Raw genomic sequence first — 21,447 nt, 5'->3', positions numbered from 1 at the left:
CTACTGGACTGAATTGCCTCACATTGTAAGCTAAGCTTGTTCCAACTTGCCTTCCCCTGGCAAATGCCTCAAGTCACATTACTGTATAGGGATACTCTATTTGTTGTGAGTAATTCATTACAGAAATATCATGGGTGTCAGCAACAGCCGCAGCTCCTGACTGAGAAATGTACACAATGGAATCCACATCTAGACACACTTGTACAGGCAGTGCAAAAGTATGTTTCAGTAGCATGTGATTCAGAGGGTAAGAGTACAGACACTTTATCACAGGGGGGAAAACATTTACCCAACACAGTTGCTGTTCAAAAGCAGCGTGTTGTAACCTCTTGTATTAAAACTGGGTCATTGGGAGTTGTAAAGGACCATGAAAACAAATGCAATATCTTATGGGCTGGAGACAATAAAGATTAGGCCTGCTTTTTCTCTAGCAAGACCAGAGGACACCCCTGGGGTGTCCTTACATGACATCACTGAATGCACTAGGGAAAGATATTCCTGCATTCCAACCCTTGCAACACACCCTTCAGAATAAGTTTATACTCATGGGTTCCACTTGATTCACGCTGCTGCTCAACCCCAACATCATCTCCACCACATTCTCACACACAGTATCAAAGAACTTCAATCCTCAACACAAGGAGATGAGCGGCACTGAAAGAGAGAGACCTGGAATCTGCTCAGAGGTCCTTTCCCCTTCATTGCTTCACATATTCAAAGGCCAGTTTAGACGGCAGAGTTGGCCACACAAGATACTGCCAAAACACCTTCTCCCCAAGTAGCATAATATTTACAAGTCCTTCTCCCCAGTGCCACACAGTTATTTGGCATGCCCACTAGGGCTGGCATTTCAGCAGAGAGGCTGGACTACATACTTTGCATGCTGTTGGACACTCATTGGCCCAAACATTGCCTCCTCCATGCAGAAGGCAACTTTTTGCAATCTAAACCAGGTGGCTTTGCATGGCAACGCAACTCAGGGACTGAGCCCTGGCACAAACTGATCCCTGCACCAGATGCCCTCTCCTTTGCAGTTCTACAACTGAAACTGTACCCTCTTGCCTCATTCTAGCGCACCAGCTCAGTTGCAGGGCAAAGAGTCTGCATGCTGCAGGTGCCAGGTTCACTCCCAGTTAAGAGGGTCACAGGTACCAGGGCTGGGACAAACAAACGCCTCAGTCCTGACCCAGCTGCTACTGGGCAGTTTAGGGCGGCTTCAGACGTCTGCCTGTACATTATGAGTGCTTACCTTGCTGACTATGTTCTGCTGAAGGCCAGCCGAGATCCGGTGATACCTCTCGCTACAGTCACAGTAACTGTCGTTCTTCCCCTCGGGGGTGGGCAGTTCTGGCGCCGCCAGCATCCCTCTGCTGTAGCTGCTGCTGCTGTGGTTGTAGCTGGGGCTGGTGGCGAGGCCCCGAGCAGCAGCGGGCAGGTGCGGGTGGCCCGTCCAGTTGCCCTGCCCATCCGTGCCCTTGCACCAAGAGACAGGCTGCACCAAGAGGAAGCTGTCCGAGAACTGGCTGAAGCCGATGAACAGGGCCGGGATCCAGGTGAGCAGGATGAGGGTCTTCTGGTGCCCGCCGCCCAGCCCGCCCAGGAGAGGCAGCACCGAGCCATCGTAATCCAAGAGCAGCGGGTTGCACGACCCGGAAGGAGGCGGAGGCGGAGGCAGGCTCTGGATCTCCGCCGCCAGACCCCCGGCAGGAGGGGCGGCCGTCGCCGCAGCAGCAGCCGCCGCAGGGTCCGCCTCCCCGGCCGGCAAAGAGCCGTTCTCCTCGGGTAGCTGCCGCCCTCCTCCTCCACCTCCGCCGCCCTCCTCTCGTCGCCGGTCTATCGCCATCCGGAGAAACTCACATAGAGAAGATCGGGGCCGGTGCTGTCGCTGTTGGTGGTGGTGGTGGCGGCGGCGCGCCGCGCGTACCGGCGACGGCTGCGATCCAATGGCCGGCAACCCTGTGGCGATCGGCGCGATCCGAGGAGGCGGCTTTCCCGTCAGGAGTCTCCGCCAACACGCACATAGGGGTCCGGTTCGCGATTACGCGCGGAGACGGTGGTCTCTCCCGCCTTTGCCTCCCCGCGCGTCAAGGCGCGCCCATCCTCCGCCACTCCCAGCCCGCCTTTCTTCCCTCCCCAGATAACCTTCGCGCGCCTCCGTCGACGTCCGCCCTACACACACACACACACACACTCGCCGGCCACCAAGACTCTGCTGGGCGGCCTGGAGCCCAGGCTTATCCGAACTATTATTTTTTAAAAGGTCCCTTTCAGGTCACTGCGGCTGCAGCTCGCGGAAGGACCCGGCGCCTGGCTCCTCGCGGGCTCTCGGTTGCCGCACATCAGGCTCCTTCGGCCCTGAGGGCGGCGTTTTCCCCCTCGCCCGGCGAGGAGGGTCCGAAGGAGGCGAATCCCTTGCGCAGCGGCGGCGGCGGCGGCGCCTTCTCCTTCTTCGGCGGCGCGTCGCCTCAGCTCTCCTCAGGAGGCGGCCGGCTTCCCTTTCTCGGGAAGGGGGTGGGGTGAGTGGGGAGGCCTCGCTCGTCTCGCCCTTTCTTCCAGCGCTCGCCTCGCAACCTGAAAGCCCAGCCCCCTGACCCACAGCCCGCCTACGGCTCCGCCTCTCCCTGAGGTAAAGGTAACGAGAGCTGCTCCGCCGCAGCACCTGCTGCTGCCGCCGCTGCCGCGGGACTAACCCGTCGCGACCACCCGGCTCCCCCTGCAGGGGACGCCCGGGACGGCCCCGCCCCCTCGACCCCTGAGGGAGCGAGCGGCGCGAATTGCGCCCCAGAAGTGGCGGGCAGCCTCGGCGTGAGCGCCCGGGGACGGGGTGGGCGGGCGGGCGGTTCGTGAGGGGACTTCTCGTGGGGCAGGGGGCGGGGGGAATAGGTCGTGTGGGTCTCAGCCAACGCAAACCCGGCGTCTCGTTTCCCCGCTGAGCGTCTCTGCGTATGTCCCAGCCGGAGAACCGAGCGGAGTGTCCTGTGAGAATATAGAGAGGGGTGTTCTCCTGACTGGCTTAAGCTGCAGTCCTGCGCACGCTCAGTCAACCTCGAGTAAATCCCATTGAATTCAGTACGTCTGAGAACAGACGTGAGCTGTCCTGCAGCAGCCAGCCCTGTACCTTTGCACCAGCCTAGCTGCCTGCCTGCCTGCAGTGCCAACGTAATATTACCGCAGTGCAAGTCTAACCTTTTGTTCTGTGGCTGATATTGCTGGTATCTCAGGTGCTTTCGGTTAGAACGGGGCTGTGGATAGATTATAAGGGAAACCCAATGGAAATCAGAGGCATTGTGTTTGGTGTGTATCCTGATTGTTCTTAGATGAGCATTTTATTCTTTTTCAAAAGGCCCTGACATGTTTGAATTAAGATATAACAACCTGACTGCCTTGCACCATTCAGAGGCAAGGCACAGAAATGTGGGTTTTTTTTAAGATTTTTTTTTTTTTTTTAACAAATCCAAGTAGTATCTTCAAGTCAGGTGCTATTTATGCAAGATGTACTAATATGGCCACATCTCTTTTTACAACACATTCTATCATTATTTTCTGGGAAACCTCATATCCCATAAGGAAAATAATAAACCAGCAGATGCTCATTTGTGATGCATCATACGTTTAAAGAACTACTATAGGTGTATTGTTTGGGCTGCTGGAAGCAAAAATGGCTCAGTCCTGCTCAGGTGAGGAGCAAGCAGAAGCAAGGGTGAACCAACAGGGACTGCCTCCCAAAGCATCACCACACACATGATAAACCGTCCGCTGAAAGAAAAGGAGAAAGAGAAAGAGAGAGCTTCCATGACAGCATGCAAAACAGGCTTTTGTTTTTACTTTAAATGGATTTTCCACTGCAAGGGGAAATCTGTGTTGACTTCTTTTTTAAGTACGAAGTGGCTTTTGTGTGACAATTATGTCATGTGAACAGTGTGAGAAACTTGTGTGCATGAGCAGCACCGATTCCACAGCAAACCTCTGACTAGTTTAAGCCAAGTGGACACACAGAGGATTGTGCTGTAAAAATGTCACTGGCACTGCAATCCTATTACTCAGATGTAATTCCCACTGTAATAAGTGGAACTCGCTCTTAGGTAAGGCATACTAGGATACTAGGATTGTGGCACAGTCTGAGGGTTTTTTTATCCGCACCAAACATTTTAAGAACATGGCTTTCCCCCAAAGAAGCCTGGGAAATGTAGTTTTGACACACATACACAGAGCTACAATTCTCAGCACCCTTAACAACTCACAGTTCCAGGATCTTTGGGGGGAAGCTGTGTGCTTTAAATGGATAGTGTGGCTGTAGCCTGAGGCTCTGCTTTGGAAAACCAACCTTGGCTGAAAGTTTATTAATTAACTGGTTGGGCCAGTTTTGAGAAGGTCAAGTGATCACCTAATTCCCAAAGAGCACCGGCCCCAAGTTTGTGTTGCGTGTAAGACTGACTGGTTTTGCTGTTCCTCTTCTCCCCTTGTCTTTGTAAATTAGAACCTGAGGCTTTCTTCCTTAGTGGTTGCTGTACCACTTTTAAGTAGCACCAGTTTAGCTAACGTAAGTCACATCTGAATCATGTTTAGATTACATGTGCTGGTGATTGACTAACAGAAATCTGTGTGAGGCTATAACCAGTGGTGCAGTTAGAAAGGTAGCAATTATGATGCTTTAGATAGTAATGTGTTCTTCTTCACTAGCTAGCTAGCTAGTTTCGGGTTAAGAACGGACCTCCAGAACGAATTAAGTACTTAACCTGAGGTACCACTGTACTAGCATGGCTCTGGACCTCTGCTCCCCAGAGTTCAGCCATGATAGTATCCCTGACTGATACTGTTGTGGGCTGCCCCAATTGCAGGGTTATTTTTTGAGGGAGCGGATTTGGAAATTTCTGGAAAGAGACTTAGTGCTGATGTTACCACTCTCCCACCCACAACATGTTGTCCCAAGTCTTCCTGAGGGGCATTTTGTGGCCACTTACTTTCTAAAGTTTCACATAACCAACCCTGTTCTTGGTGGACTTAACTCTGGGTCTAAGATAACTAATTTGGACATGTTGGATTTTCTGGGCTAGCCTACCTCTCCCCACACCTCTTTTTACTTGTCTTTGTTCTTGTACTCCGTCTATATCTCAGCATGTGCTTCTTTCAAAACGCATGTATCTCTTCTCCGAGTCTGATGTCCTCAAAGCTTATTTTTTTTACTTCGTTTTTGTTGCGTGTTTAATGTTTCCCTGTGCACAGTTTATTTCTTTTATTAAAAAAAGTAGAAATATACAAAACCACATGCACACAAGTCTAAAAAGATTACAAATCATTATCAGGAAAAAAGGTTACTACTGCTAAAGAACTACAAACCCAGCCTAGATTCTTGTGCATGCGACCTATTTTCCGTTGCTAACGTTCTGTCATTTCCTCTTTTATTTCTTGCTTTATATTATGCGGGAGCATAAGTTTTCAGTCTCACACCGTGCATCTTGATACATAGGCTTTGTTGAAATTTAGCGTGACTGCATCAGGCTATGTCTATGACATCACTGGTAATGCCAATACGGCGTGGTATTGAGCCAGGATGCAGTTGTGATTCTGTAGTCCAGCCTTACCCTGTCCTTCACTCTGTGCTTGGAGTTGTTGACTAATGGAGGATTTGTCAACATTGTGCTTTTCTAGCACAGCAGATTTATGGAACCCATTTGTCTATGTGAGTCTAGCTCCCTTTGCATTATATTTCTACAGGGAGTATCTGTGGATAATGGAGGGATCCACACAGAAGAGGGATGGTGATGCTGACAATACACGGTTAAGATTTGTAATGAATGTTGGCATACCTGTACCCGTCTCACGCTTTGCACCTTATTACTTATTTCTGAGCCTTGTTCTGCACAATCATACTGGCCCAGCTGCAATGTCCAACTCCTATGCCCTTTTGAAGTGATGGCTAATTTTGCTATGCTGTCACAAGGGCCAATAGATGTGATCCTATCCTATAGGTTTATTCCTGGGGGGGGGGTATAATTAGACTATGAAACTGTTTGTTTCAGTATGCCAACCCTCATAAAAGAGTAGTCAATGATTTGTTAGTGGGTGTATGTCAGTTCCTCTGCCGTTCCACTGCATCAGTTAAAACAAACAACCATAACCAAACCTTCAGCTCATATTTTATATGGCACATATATGCTACGTTGAGAGTCTGCATTCTCCTGGGACAGGTTATTACACTGAAAATGGAATTGGTTTGATCTCTCTACTCCATACAGCAAGACCAGAACATATGAAGGAGCATGTCCCTTAAAACACAGAACCGCCAGAAGATATATTTTTTTGTTTCTTGCAATGTTTCATTGTTTAGATTAACAAAAACAAAAAACTTTCAGGGAAGCTGAGAATAGAAACATGAGAATAACAATGAATTTCTTTTATTAAAAAAAGTTATTTAAAAGAACGCTAGTACAAAAATAGAATTGGAACAGAAACAAAGTATAAGACTCCAGATCATAACAGTGCATTCATATGTACATTTTCGCAGAGGCATTGGTGTCAGCAGGATTCCACCCTGCCCCCCCCCCCCAGGAGATGGAAGACAAAGTAATTACTACCAAAAAACCCTAAAGCATACATAGTGTTATGAGTTGGGGGGGGGGGAGAGTAGACTGTATGCTGAGACCCTACTAATCCAGCAAGTGTTAAAATATAAGGAAGGATTCAACTTCCTGGAATAGCCAGGCTAGCTTCCTGGTGAGGTGATAGCCTAGGTAATGGGCCATTAAGGGAACAAAAGAAGTGGATCTATGCCAGATAGCAAATGGGCTCCCTCAAATAATTGGTAGTTAGAAAAACCACCGGAGTGGAGAGTTTGAGTTATGTGAGCCAGCAGACTAAAAGCTGCATGTAGCAGGCTGGGAAGCGAGAAAGACAGAGCGATGCCTGATCTCTGCTTTGAATCCAGGCAGAAGCAATATCCTCTCAGGGTGTTAATGCTGTGAACCCCTCCATCATAGGCTCAAGTTGTATATATGTCCATATATCCTAAAGACGCCTCTGCTGTACCTCATTCCAAAGGTAACACGAACCCTGGGTAAGCGCCTGGAACCCCTGTAATCTTGCACCGCACAGAGATTGAGGTGGTGTGCAACAATATGTTCCTAGCAGCAGAGAACTGGTCCATCATGTCAGGTGGATCTGGTGATTGATGGGCCATGGGGCCTGGGTGGCCCTAGCTGCTGAGAAGCTAATATTGCAGGTGTAGCTCTCCAATGTTTCTCAACAGGTATGAACAGCTGTTCATCCATAGACTTGGCATCTAGACAATCTTGCTCCATCAGCAGCTGAAAGGCTCAGTTCTTTCGACCTGTTGTCACTTGCATTGCTGCAACAATAAGCTTCACGGCCACCCCTCCCCAATTTCCCTAAAGTGCACACACCCACACCCCAGGATAAACAACACAGGATGTTATGTACTGAGTTGAATAGGATCCAAAATGCAGCAGTCTGATTGGTCCTAGAACAATAGGATCCAAAATGCAGCAGTATGATTGGTCCTCAAACAATAGGATTCAGATTGCAGCAGTCTGCTTGGTCCTAGAACAATGCAGCAGTATGATTGGTCCGCAGGAGCTACCCAATCCAGCTCCAGATGGAAGTGAATCCACAACCTGATTGGCCTACAGGAGAATCCCGGAATTAGCCAATCATGTGCAGCCCATTGTGTAAATGATGTATATAAAGCAGCTATTTTGGGGGAACTTTCATTCCTCACTACTATGAGCTGAATAAAGAGCATGAAATCCACTCTCGACTCCGAGTATATTTCACAGGACTAAACGTCAGAGCTGGCCTATACTACTATTAATTCTTCCCAGTAAAATGGGTACAATAGTATGGGGTTACTTTGTATGGCTGGTGTAGCCCATGCACTCTGAGCCACAGCTGCTACCCCTGCAATATGAGTATAATGGGGATGAGTTTTAACTGCATTGGCAATGGCGAGGGGAGCAAATTCTTTTGGGGCTGAAACAAGCTCAGAGTTAGAGAAATCACAAACTCCCATTTATGGTGGGGGTGGGATGTCCTATTTTGAATAAACGACTGTAGAGAGGATACACTGTTATAGGTCCCATTTGTTCTGATTCTCACTTGTTCTGAAATATTGTAAGAGAGGGATGATGACACTGAAACAATATTTTGCTTTGCCTGTATCACAGAGGACAATATTCTGGACTCGAATACTTTATCTAACTTATTTCCCTTTTCACCCTAGAAAAACAGATTAAACTATTCCCATACAAAATTCTCTGAAAGTAAAACTATTTTAGATTAATTACACATGCATAAAACATAAGAACTGTAATTTCTTTCCCACAAACAAAAGTGCTATCCAATAGAGCATTGTGGTTAAGAAATCAATCTTTCAAAAATCAATGTTAAAAGTTCAACTTTCATCTCGTTCTTTATGCACTAAAATGCAAACTCTTAGATCACGGTAAATTATCTAACACAGTTGTGAACTTTGCTGCATGGCATTACATCTCTAGGCATTTGCCAGCAGAACAAAATGTCTTAGCAACTTAAGTGTCAATTACGGTAAGTATACAAATCAAAATGAAGAGAAAATTAGTCCAACTGAAGCCAAAGAGTTTGAGGCTCACAACTGTGAGCTAGTGTGCATATAGACTTGCCTGCTTCCATCACCCTGCATCAGAAGTGAATAAAGTTTAAACTTTACTTACAATTGGTATCATGAGCTAGCCGATCATTTCGTTCTCATCTTAAAGGTCTGTCTGTTCCCCATTAGTAATAATAAGAGGCAACATAGTTTGAATATCTCTGGTGAAATAAATAGCTGTATTATGACATCATGCTGAACCCTGGTTTGTGTTAATCATGATTTGAGCTTCCAAATGTACAAAAGCCAAGACGCACTAGACCACAAGACGCACCTAGTTTTTGGGGGAGGAAAACAAGAAAAACAATATTCTGAATCTCAGAAGCCAGAACAGCAAGAGGGATCGCTGCGCAGTGAAAGCAGCAATCCCTCTTACTGTTCTGGCTTCTGGGATAGCTGCGCAGCCTGCATTCGCTCCATAACACACACACACATTTCCCCTTACTTTTTAGGAGGGAAAAAATGAGTCTTATAGAGCAAAAAATACGGTACTTCTCTACTTTTGATTTACATCCTCTCAGCAAGGTTGTAAACTGCCAATGTAATAATAGTCATAACTATGGTTTGTCAATTCCTGTGTGATCCTATACATGTCTGTTCAAAACTATGACCCTTTGAGCTCAGTGGGAGTTTCTCCCAGGTAAGTGAATGTAGGACTGTAGACACCTACAGCAAACCATCATTGGCAGAAACCATGTTTTGCAAACCCACTTCATACAATGGTTTTGGATTATAGTTTGCCCACCTCTCCCAGTCATCATGCCAAATCATTTCAGTCATCATGTTAAATCAGGGGTCACCATGGGTGCCAGTGGTCCTGCTGGTACCTGCTATGGCATGTGCAAAAGGTCTCAGTAAATATCTCCCCATAAATACACAATACACGAGAGGCTGTTTGCTTTTCCTGCTCAGTTCCTGTTTATGGTGGCTAAGCCTCTCCTGCTTTAAGCACATCCCTTTAAACAAACCCATATTTCATTGCATGAGTGCTAGCCTGCTGAAATTTTCTCAGTTTCTGCCACCATCACAGACAGTGTGCCAAAAATCTGTAAGGCTATGCAGGCTTCAATGAAACTTAGTTACAGTCGCTTTTGTAAATCTCATTAAATAAGATAAATGGTGGTAGTTCACATTCCTTTTCAAAAGTAGACTTTGGGAAGATTTCATCTTTTTCAGGTGAAACATTTCACAAGGAAATTTTTCCTGAGTGATCTGTAGGTTCTTCCAATTCCTCAGGCTCCAGCATAATTTTTTTTTTTTTTTTAAGGCTCAACAGAATATAAAGCAACTGTCCTTTGTTCCTTTGAATCTTTGCTCTAAGTCAAAGGTAGAATTGTTCAAAGTTGCTTCAGAAATATTCTTTCTGAATTAAGATTCTGGTTCATTTTCAGGGGTAGTGACAGAACATGACTCCTCAGGCTGAGACATCTCATCGTGAAAACTGCTATTTCTTACTTCTTTTATTTGGAAATTGTCCCAAGGCCCCCAATAACTTTTGCTGAAAGACATGTTTCCTGCAGAATTTTGAGCCATCAATCTCTGAGTTGTTTTCGTTCTTCAACAATAGCAGCAGTGTGAGTTTACTCTGATTCGAGAAATATTCCTCTGGCTTGCAAAAGTTTGTATCTGTCATATATAATGCTTGAAAGAACTTTGGACCAAAACTTAGACAATAAAAGGTTTGAAAATTAACTTTTCGGTGCTTACATATGTTATCAGTGGCAACCCATCCAGTGTTTTCTCTAGTGTGTCCACAAAACCTCAACTTTGCCAAGGTCCTACCTTACTCGCAGGTAATAGCAGTCCATGTGGTGGGTGGGGCCAGCCTCCTGACATCAGCTGAAGCAATGCTTATCTCAGGAGGTTGGGCTCACCATACAAATACTACTGTTGCTTCTGATTAAGATTAGTGTGTCAAATTTAATTCAAAAGCATGCACTAGTGCTTCCAGAATACCTGGAAGACTGTGTGTTAGTGGATAGGCAGCTTTGGCATGTGTCAGACTGAGAATGGAATGAGCCACATATCTTATCTGTTACAATCTTCCAACGCACAGGGCCAGGACTGAAAAACACAAAATGTCGCAGACTACTGCGGTAATAACTCCCAGAAGATTTAGAGAATGGGAAGCACATGGAGCATACACAGCAAATTAGTTTTTTGACACGAACACCTTTTATTTTCCCTGATGTATTGAAGCCATTATCAAATCCTTGACCTCTACAGTTGTCAAGAGGAATGCCTTGATGTGCCAACCTTTCAGTTAGCATTTCAGCTTCCCACTTTTTCCTATTAAGAAAAACAAAAGCATGGGTAGGTAAACTAAGGCCCGGGGGCCGGATTCGGCCCCATCGCCTTCTAAATCCGGCCCACAGACGGTCCAGGAATCAGCGTGTTTTTACATGAGTAGAATGTGTGTTTTTATTTAAAATGCATTTCTGGGTTATTTATGGGGCATAGGAATTCGTTCATATATTTTTTCAAAATATAGTCTGGCCCCCCACAAGGTCTGAGGGACAGTGGACCAGCCCCCTGCTGAAAAAGTTTGCTGACTGCTGCCCAAAAGTTTATGAACTCAGAAACCTTTATTAATATTCAATGTACCATTGTATTAATTACAAATTGCAGTAGCAACTCACATTTTTCCTGGTGCGAGACATCAGCAGTGGGATAAGATTGTTTGTGTTTGTGCCCTTTTCATTCCTTGCAAGGGTGGCCTTCTGCACACTGTTGCCACGTAAGTCAATAAACTCACTGTGACTCCCCCCATGAGTGATAAGCAGCCTGTCCTCACACTGTTCTGCCCTCCTTTTGCTTCTGCTTCACTTTAGCCAAATGATTGCAAAGTATTGCTTTCAGAATGAGCTATTAATTGAAAGGTTCAAAGAAAGTTGTCATTGTGTGGGCTGCCAAACCAATAATAATAATAATAATAATAATAATAATAATAATAATAATAATAATAATTTATTTATACCCCGCCCATCTGACTGGGCTTCCTCAGTCACCCTGGGTGGCTTCCAACAAAATATTAAAATACAGTACAGTGGTACCTCGGGTTACATACGCTTCAGGTTACATACACTTCAGGTTACAGACTCTGGTGGTGCGGCAGCAGCAGCAGGAAGCCCCATTAGCTAAAGTGGTACCTCAGGTTAAGTACAGTTTCAGGTTAAGAATGGACCTCCAGAACGAATTAAGTACTTAACCCGATGTACCACTGTAATGCACCAAACAATAAAAGCTTCCCTAAACAGGGCTGCCTTCAGATGTCTTCTGAATTATTATCTCCTTGGAATGCAAAGCCACTTGAAGCAAGATTTAAACACTCAACCGTCCTTCTGCTATTTCTTTTATCTTCTTGTATCTGTTAATTTATGTTTTTTACCCTCACCATCCACTTCATGCCCACCCAGCAGTGACTGCAGCGATTCCTTTCACTGGCAGCAATGAGTGTTATGCTCTATGCTCTTTCCATATTCACAGGAAGCTGCCTTGAACTGAGTTGAACCCCAGGCCCAGCTAGATTGGTACATATTGTCCACACTGATTGGCAACATCTCTCCAGGGGTTCAGATAGAAGACATGCTTAGCCTTACTTGAAGGTACCACACATTGGAACCTGGGACCTTCCGAATTAAGCACATGCTTTGCCACTGAGCTATGGCCCTTCTGCAGGTTCAGGTATTTTTATTATTTAGATTGCAGCATTTCCCCCCACAATTGGTGAATACCCTTCATTTGTTTTCCAACACACTACCAGGAGGAGGATGGAATAAACACAATGCTCAAATGCCACACACTACAACCGTGTGATTACTTTTTAACTTCTTTGGGAGTGGGTGGCGCTGTGGTCTAAACCTCTTGGGCTTGCCGATCGGAAGGTTGGTGGTTCGAATCCCCATGACGGGGTGAGCTCCTGTTGCTCTCTCTCAGCTTTTGCTAATATAGCAGTTCGAAAGCACACCAGTGCAAGTAGATAAATAGGTACCGCTGCAGCGGGAAGGTAAATGGCGTTTCCTTGTGCTCTGACTTCTGTCATGGTGTCCCGTTGTGCCAGAAACGGTTTAGTCATGCTGGCCACATGACTCAGAAAGCTATCTGTGGACAAACGCCGGATTCCTGCTGGATCACCTGTGTTTTCTTCCTCCCTCCCCCTGCCTCTGGATGTGTGCCTCTTGGCTCCAACTTTGGGGATATTCAGAAGACAGTTAAAAAGAAGCCTTTTTTTTATCCAGACTTTTATAAATATTTGATCACTGTTCATCCTCTGTTAATGATTTTACTGGCTATGCCATTGGTGTTTCCTAAGTGATTCATTATTTATGTACTGCATTTTACTTTTTTATTGTGATCTAAGCTGCCCTGGGACCTTTTGTGAAGGGTAGGTGATAAACGTTTTCTCATCATCATCATACAACTTGCCTCTGTGTTTTTAACAGCAGCCAGACTCACTGCAATTTGACTGCTGAAACTCCCCTCCCACTTGTCTACTTGGGGGGGGGATGCCTCCCAAACTGCTGCATGATTAAAGGTAAAGGGACCCCTGTCCTTAGGTCCAGTCGTGGCTGACTCTGGGGTTGCGGTGCTCATCTCGCTTTATTAGCCGAGGGAGCCGGCGTACAGCTTCCGGGTCATTTGGCCAGCATGACTAAGCAACTTCTGGCGAACCAGAGCAGTGGACGGAAATGCCATTTACCTTCCCGCCGGAGCGGTACCTATTTATCTACTTGCACTTTGACGTGCTTTCGAACTGCTAGGTTGGCAGGAGCAGGGACTGAGCAATGGGAGCTCACCCCGTTGTGGGGATTCAAACCGCCAACCTTCTGATTGGCAAGCCCTAGGCTCCGTGGTTTAACCCACAGTGCCACCCGCATGATTAGGTTATCATTAAAGGCACAGGAACAGTTCCTTTAAAAAAGAAGCTGCCATGCACTTTGTAGTCTACTAGATAATATGAATATCTAAGTGCTTAATTCCTACCAGTCACATATATTTTTTTGGTTGATAAGCTAGTCTAGCTAGATTTCTGAGGTTGAACAAAGATTGAAGTCTATTCCTGACATCTGTCTTCACCAATACTTTATACTATCTATCTCTATCTCTATCTATCATCTATCTATCTATCTATCTATCTATCTATCTATCTATCTATCTATCATCATCTATCTATCTATCTATCTATCTATCTATCTATCTATCTATCTATCTATCATCTATCATCTATCTATCATCTATCTATCTATCTATCTATCTATCTATCTATCTATCTATCTATCATCTATCTAATCTATCATCTATAAACTGCTTGGCATTTCACTTGGTAGGGCTAAGACCTGATTGACTTAATGGACCAGCCTCCACTGACTTTAATCAGGAACTAGGAGAGATGAAGAGTGGAAAAACACAACAAATTAAATTGCTAAGACTCAACTATGGCAATTCATTATTTGCAATCATTTTTCAAAGGTATCCTCTCAGTTAAAAATTGTATACAAATAACTTGCTCCCCACCCCCGCACAGCCAGTGGCATGGTCCCCTAATTCTGCAATACTGTACGTACTTATAAATCTGCCGTTGGTTGAGTAAGCAAGGTCAGACCGTTGGCATAGGAACATAGTGGATAGGAATAAAAAAACAACAACATGGCACAGAGTGTTGTGGTGATATGAATCAGGAAACATTCTGAATTTACTGTAGGTTAGATACATGAATAGGGGGGAATTAGCACAGAATATTTTTAACCGTCTAATGCCAATGAGTAAAAAAAACAATCTTTATTATCTTTCTACGGCATGATTATTGTTAGCCCCTTTCAGCTGCTAGGAAAGGCAAGGTATCTATCTGTTCAGTATATCAATATTGTTACTAAATGCATAGTGCATTTGGAAGATGATTCACAGGCATTGTCACTGCTGTTGGACACATTTCTTTAGGTCACCGGCTTTTCTGCTAAGCAAATATATCTTCAAAGTCCAGTTTACATCTAGAAAACAGAAAACCAGAGATTACAGCATTAGTTGCAAAATTTTGCATAGCAGCCTACAAAACAATCAGTTGTTCTTACCTATCGGGTATAAACAGACCATTTATCTCTCTTTTGAATTACCAAGTCTTCATAACAACAACAACAACAACAATTTATTATTTATAACATGCCCATCTGGCTGGGTTTCCCCAGCCACTCTGGGTGGCTTCCAAGAAAGTATTAAAATACAATTGTCTGTTAAACATTAAAAGCTTCCCTAAACAGGGCTGCCTTCAGATGTCTTCTAAAAGTCTGGTAGTTGTTCTTCTCTTTGACACCTGGTGGGAGGGCATTCCACAGGGTGGGTGCCACTACCGAGAAGGCCCTCTGCCTGGTTCCCTGTAACTTGGCTTCTCGTGGGGAGGGAACCACCAGAAGGCCCTCGGCGCTGGATCTCAGTGTCTGGGCAGAATGATGGGGGTTCCTTACTTAGCATTTTATTTTACTTTATTTTCTCCATACTAGTTTTTGTTGTAGTATTAAATAGAGTATACTTTTTAAAAAATTCCTCTGGTGGCCACATTATAGAGTAATTGGTGGCAAAGAGAACTTTTCACTGAGCCTTATCCTGTATAATAAAATGGGCCAGCAAGGGAACCCAACTGTGGTCGTTACCACAGCTTAGTTTCCCTTAAGGAAACTAAGGCACCGGGTCTTTTTCAGCAACACTTTCCCAATCTGCAATCTAATTATTCCATGGAAGCCCATGCTTCTTATTAGCATGGAGGCACTGCAATGGGTGGGAAAGGCTAACTGGGCAGGAAGGAAAATGGGGGAGTTGTTTGTGCACAGCTGCCAGGGATGAATGCCAACATATATTTTTTCCCAGGTAGAGCCCTTGTGTTTTTAACAGATGTGTGAAAAGTAGAAACATGATAAATGAAGCCTTTCCTAGCCTACAGTGCTGAAGGCATAGGAGGTTGCAAGAAAAACTTCAGGTGGACAGCTCCAGGGTACCCCTCTCTTTTACAGTAAAAGGTAAAGGGACCCCTGACCATTAAGTCTAGTCATGGCCGACTCTGGGGTTGCGGTGCTCATCTCGCTTTATTGGCTGAGGGAGCCGTCGTACAGCTTCCGGGTCATGTGGCCAGCATGACTAAGCCACTTCTGGCAAACCAGAGCAATGCACGGGAATGCTGTTTACCTTCCCGCTGGAGCGGTACCTATTTATCTACTTGCACTTTGACATGCTTTTGAACTGCTAGGTGGGCAGGAGCAGGGACCGAGCAACAGGAGCTCACGCCATTGGGGGGATTGGAACCGCCAACCTTCTGATCGGCAAGTCCTAGGCTCTGTGGTTTAACCCACAGTGCCACCCACACCCCATGTTTAACAGAAGTATAAGAATTAGACAGATAACTGCTAGGATTTCAGCCTTCAATGCATCTTCATATTGGGGGAACATCATATGGATGTTTACGGGAGCCCTGGATTATTATTTTTTCTGGTGGGGGGGAGTAGTAGTAACTCAGCATGTCTTCATTGACTGAATCCTCACCCCTCATTTTAGAGATGGTTGTGCCCGATGGAAGGCATAGGAACATAGCCACTCTCTCAACCATAAACTGGTTACACCTGCAAGCTGGCCTGTGAACTCTGGGATATATAATAAAACAGGGCAGTTCCAACAGGTAATTCAGGATAGTGTGGAAAGATAAAGGATTCTGGTTTTATGATTGATTACGGTACTTATATACACATACAGTTTTGGGTTTTTTTAGTTTTGTTTTATAAGGACTTGTAAAGCAAAGGCCGCCAACCTTTTGAAGATGCATTTGCAAACTGGAGAAACTGTCATGGGCACCACATATACACCACAATTTTAAAAAATCAATAAATGTTGGCAGCTATGGATTTCACTAGACAAATGGAGTTTCACCCCCAATGAAAGGCCATTTGCAAGACTTCTTGAGCTTTGCAGAAACAACTTATAAGAGTCAATTATTCCTACCCGGAGAGCTGTACTTTTTATACAGAAATAAGCAGGCAAAGCCTTTCGTAACATGGCACTGAATAATGACCACTGACTCATTCACTGCAAATCATAGTGATGTTAAGAGGATGACTACAGGGTCCAGTTTAGAAGCTGGCAGCTCCTGAGATTTCCTTCAGCATGCTTGTCACTGCTCTTTTAACTACTTGCAAAAGAGGGGGGTGGGGAATCACTATATAGATCACTCAGCATAATACACTTCCTTATTGCAGCAAGTCCTCTACAAAATTTCCATTGTTTTCCTCCCAGAATTGCTCCCATTTTACGGATAGAGGTTCAGTTTCTTTCTTTACCAAATTGTACAACAAAGGAGAGGGACGTGGGTGGCGCTGTGGGTTAAACCACAGAGCCTAGAACTTGCTGATCAGAAGGTTGGCGGTTCGAATCCCCACGATGGGGTGAGCTCCCGTTGATTGGTCCCTGCTCCTGCCAACCTAGCAGTTCGAAAGCACTTCAGAGTGCAAGTAGATAAATAGGTACCACTCCGGAGGGAAGGTAAATGGCATTTCCGTGCACTGCTCTGGTTCACCAGAAGCAGCTTAGTCATGCTGATCACATGACCCAGAAGCTCTACGCTGGCTCCCTCGGCCAATAAAGCGAGATGAGCGCTGCAACTCCAGAGTCTGTCATGACTGGACCTAATGGTCAGGGGTCCCTTTACCTTTACAACAAATGAGAAATCAAGAGGTGAGACTTTTTCTGGCAGGGAAATGCAATGATGAAAAAAGCTTCTTAACGCCCCACACCCCACCACACCCCACTGCTGCTGTTAAAAGCTTCCTGAGTTTCAGCAATCTGAGAAGAAATACTGGTGGTGGTTGGAGAAGCTGCAGTTCGTAAAGAGCTTCCTGCAGTTTCTAGGAAGAGATGGGCTGTTCTTTTCACTCCAAAATTACCCCTGGCCCCCCTCCATCCCACCCCCCACTTGCTGCTTGTTATCAGACACTTTGCTAATGTTACCAACTCCCAGTCTGAAGTCCTCTGGGGCTGCTTCTGCTGCAGGAAAAAATAAGAATATGCATCCTCTGTCAAAATTTAGTTTTTCAACACCCCACTCTCATAATACTGTGTTTCTACCCATAGGAAGCGGGAAATGCATCTAAGGTCTTGGATGAATGAGAAAGTGCCGCAGTAGAACCTATTTTATGCCAGCCAGGAAAATACAGTGCCAATCCCTGCCTCCCAGTCCAAATCATTCAGCCTTTGAATGGTTAGTGCTACCCAGCAACCCAGGACAGGAGAGCCTCCTGATTGGCTGCAGCAAGAAGAGCCCTGCTTTGTGTCTGTGTGCGCTGGGAGACCAGCCAGAGCTCAGCGTCCTAATCTGTATGGGAAGCGGATTGCCACACTCATTCATTTCCCTTACAACCTTCCTAAATCACACATCGGGCATGGCTGGCTTCGACTCTGCCCTGCTGTGCAGAAACTTGAGCAAAGCAGCAGACGTGCCATGTGCTTAATTTCTTACCTGCGCCGTGCCCTGAATATGACATGAGCTGCCTCCTTTTCCTTCTCCTCCTGTGCCAGTTTTGTTCAGCAGTTTAAGGTTGAGAAATCTGGGGATGAAGACACTGCAGTTTCATGCTGCAGTGAAGTAGAGGTGGAACTACGAGACAGGGATTCCCAGGGCAGCTGGCAGGTTCAAATAAAAATAAAAATCGCCTTTGGGTGATTAGCTCAGTAAAGGCTTCAATGTATTAGGGACTGGTCTATGTTCTAGTCCAATCAATCAATCAATCAATCAATCAGTCAAAATAAGGGGTGGCGGTGGCTGGGGATTAAAAGCTTCCTAAAAACTGTAAGGGATGCGGGCGGCACTGTGGGTTAAACCACAGAGCCTAGGACTTGCCGATCAGAAGGTTGGCGGTTCGAATCCCTGTAACGGGGTGAGCTCCCATCGCTCGGTCCCTGCTCCTGCCAACCTAGCAGTTTGAAAGCACGTCAAAGTGCAGGTAGATAAATAGGTACCGCTCCAGTGGGAAGGTAAACAGCGTTTCCGTGCACTGCTCTGGTTCGCCAGAAGTGGCTTAGTCATGCTAAATGGTCAGGAGTCCCTTTACCTTTGCCTTTGCCTAAAAACTGTAAGGCATGTTCACATATTACTAGGATCAGCAACTGCGAGACCCTGGGCCACATTTCTTATTTGGCCCCCTAACTACATTAGCAGAAATAAAAGGGGTTGGAAGAGTTGCCTCTATGGAAATGGGATTTAGCAGATTCATTTTTAAGGGCAGGGCTGTTTAACTCTCCCTCCCTCCCTCTTTCTTTCTCTACGTATGCAAAACTAGCTGCTAATAGGGGCAGATATCAATTTACCCCAAGTCAAAATAACCCCAACCTTTGCAACCTGATGAAGGAATGCCCCAATAAGTTAGGTTCCTGTGCTCTTATCCTTGCAATCTCAAGCAGAAATTTAATTAGACGAACCTTTCTATTATCACTTATCTCAGTCGCAGAAATGTCTGGCTCAGTTGCTTTCCTGTGCCAGCTCAAGTGCCCTGGCATTTTGATCCAGCTGTAGTCTGCTTGGTAAGGAGTAGCTGTGGACCTGGAGTTTCCAGAGGCAGCTGTGAACTAACCTAGCCTTGACGAATAGAATTAATAAAATAAAAAAAAATCTAGCGTTGTACTTTGCATTATGGCCATTTCATCTAAGAAGCACTATAAAGCTGGAAGTGATCTTGGCAGGCCATCGAGCAATAGCACCTGAAAAGACCTAGCACATCTCTCATAGAGTCCCACTTTGTCAGCAACATCATACAGGGAGATGCCCCATTTTCCATTGCAAACCTGTTCAGTCATTTGGCAGCTCAGTACAGTGGTACCTCGGGTTACAGATGCTTCAGGTTACAGATTCTGCTAACCAAGAAAAGGTACCTCAGGTTAAGAACTTTGCTTCAGGATGAGAACAGAAATCGCACAGTGGCAGCACGGCAGCAGTAGGAGGCCCCATTAGCTAAAGTGGTGCTTCAGGTTAAGAACAGTTTCAGGTTAACAGCAGACCTCCAGAATGAATTAAGTTCTTAACCCGAGGTACCACTGTATTCTTCTGCACCCTGAACACCTATCTTCCCATCTCTTTACCACAGTGGATCAGAGGATAAGTTGTCAGTGGAAAGTTGAGGCAGAGTGGATTGCAAAAAGCTTTGCTGAGGAATCAAGGCTTGAAGAAGTATTTGAAGAGCATTGTGTGTGTATGTGTGTTTAAGTTGGGTTGTTGTTTTAGACTACAGGGCTTGCAAAGCTGCTTGTTGGGAGTTTGTGAAGAGCTGTGATTAGGCTCAGCAAGCCCTTTGAACTTTCTCACCATCCCACCACATGGGTCAACCTTGACAGCTGTCAGTCACCTCTGATGACTGACAGGTAGGCCACCCTGCCCATCTTTCAAAGTTGGCCCACAGTGTGATCCACCCAGCCAGGCCAAAAAAATTCTCCACTCCTGCTATACAGTATAGTTTTCATACATGACAGCAAGGCTAGCAAGACAGGGGTTCCTCTGGGCCAGCTCTGCAATGTAGCTAGGTGAGGTGAACTCCTTCAGGTGGCATCTTGGAGTCTTCTTCGCAGTGTGACTTCAGTCCTGCTTTCTGCAGGGAACATCCATGTGATTGAGTTCTCTATGGTGAACTTTCAGACATATCTCTACCTGCCCCTTACCTGACACCATGTATGACATCAGTTATAGAGCAGTAGTTTGAGGGAAATGTGCAGATAAATTGGGACTATACTGGTGTAGGAATGATCGCTGGGTCCGGAACACACTCCCCACCCGCAGGCAGCCTCAGCTGCTTGCACGCGTGACCTTGGGGTGCGGGGCACACTCCCCCTCACAGATAAAGCCACAGCTATCTGAACATCTTGCCCTCTGTCTGACCTTTTGCGGTCTCGGTAGTCTGCGGTGTCCTGTCTGTAACCTTTGTCTCTGAGACCTTTGCCTCTTTCATCATACACTGTGCAAGGGGAAAATGACGCGGTGCAAACAGGTGCCAAAATAGCTTTGTACCACCCCACGATCTCGGGACTGGAAGATGTGTAAAGGTCACAGCCCAAAATGTATCTGCCTGGGTTTGCATATTGTGTCAATAAAAGGAGCCTCCACAGAGCTGGCCGGCAGCTTGCTTGCAGCTCACCTGTGCGCAGCTCACCTGCATTATCAACTCCTGCCTCATGTCCTTCACTTCATACTGGGCCAGATTTGGCCTGTGAGCTGGAGGCACTGCACCTTGTTCTGTTCTCACTCACTGTCTGGGACAATTTCCCTTTGTTCTTGGGAGGGATCACCTGGATCACCAGCCTGGATTACACCAGCCAGCTTTAGTAAGCCATTACACACGTGGGAATTGCCTAGCGAATTGTTCTGCTAGCATTCTAACAGAGTGGAGTATAATTTCACCCATCATTATGACAATCAAGGAAAGTACAAAGTTCACCTTGGGAGAGGAAGGGAGAAGGTGTGTGTGCATAGCTTTGGGTGAAAGAAAGTCAACAGCTACTGAAAGCAAACAAAGGAAATGTTCCTTAAAAGAGCTTGTACAGTTTCTTCTATGATTTGCTGCTGATTTCCACAGTTCATGCCTAGATCTGTGTGCCAGTCTTTTCATTACCCCCTGTGGCATTTTTTTATATTCCACATTCTCCCTTGAGCTGGTACAAATTTTTGAGCACTGTGCAAATGTAAATGCCCCACTCCCTGAGGATCTGAGGGTCCACTTTGCCTCTTGAAGAGGCAAGCTGGTGTATCCACATGCAAGCAGAGCCACAGGCCAGTGGTGTAGTGGTTAGAG

The 21,447-nt window shown here is 45.7% G+C and overlaps 1 protein-coding gene and 1 long non-coding RNA gene across 4 annotated transcripts in view; one reads left to right on the top strand and one right to left on the bottom strand.

The window, feature by feature from the left end:
- SLC22A23 (solute carrier family 22 member 23) overlaps positions 1-2,584 on the bottom strand; it is a 112,933-nt gene extending 110,349 nt beyond the window's left edge. For 2 of the 3 annotated variants that reach the window (XM_081873042.1, XM_081873043.1), the window contains exon 1: positions 1,250-2,579. In XM_081873042.1, the coding sequence (XP_081729168.1) occupies positions 1,250-1,843 (594 nt within the window). In that variant the 5' untranslated portion in view covers positions 1,844-2,579. Of the gene's footprint in view, positions 1-1,249 lie in introns of all 3 variants that reach the window. The other variant, XM_081873044.1, reaches the window with a different exon arrangement.
- LOC309348186 lies at positions 2,535-10,333 on the top strand. Its single transcript, XR_014159280.1, has 2 exons — positions 2,535-2,626; positions 10,033-10,333. It is a non-coding gene; the product is annotated as an uncharacterized lncRNA (long non-coding RNA).
- The last annotated feature ends 11,114 nt before the right edge of the window (positions 10,334-21,447 follow it).

This window comes from Podarcis erhardii, assembly GCF_964252035.2.
Source record: "Podarcis erhardii genome assembly, chromosome: 8".
Classification (NCBI taxonomy): Eukaryota; Metazoa; Chordata; class Lepidosauria; order Squamata; family Lacertidae; genus Podarcis; species Podarcis erhardii.
The sequence above is the reverse complement of the archived record's forward strand: the minus strand, read 5'-3'. Positions and strand labels throughout refer to the sequence as shown.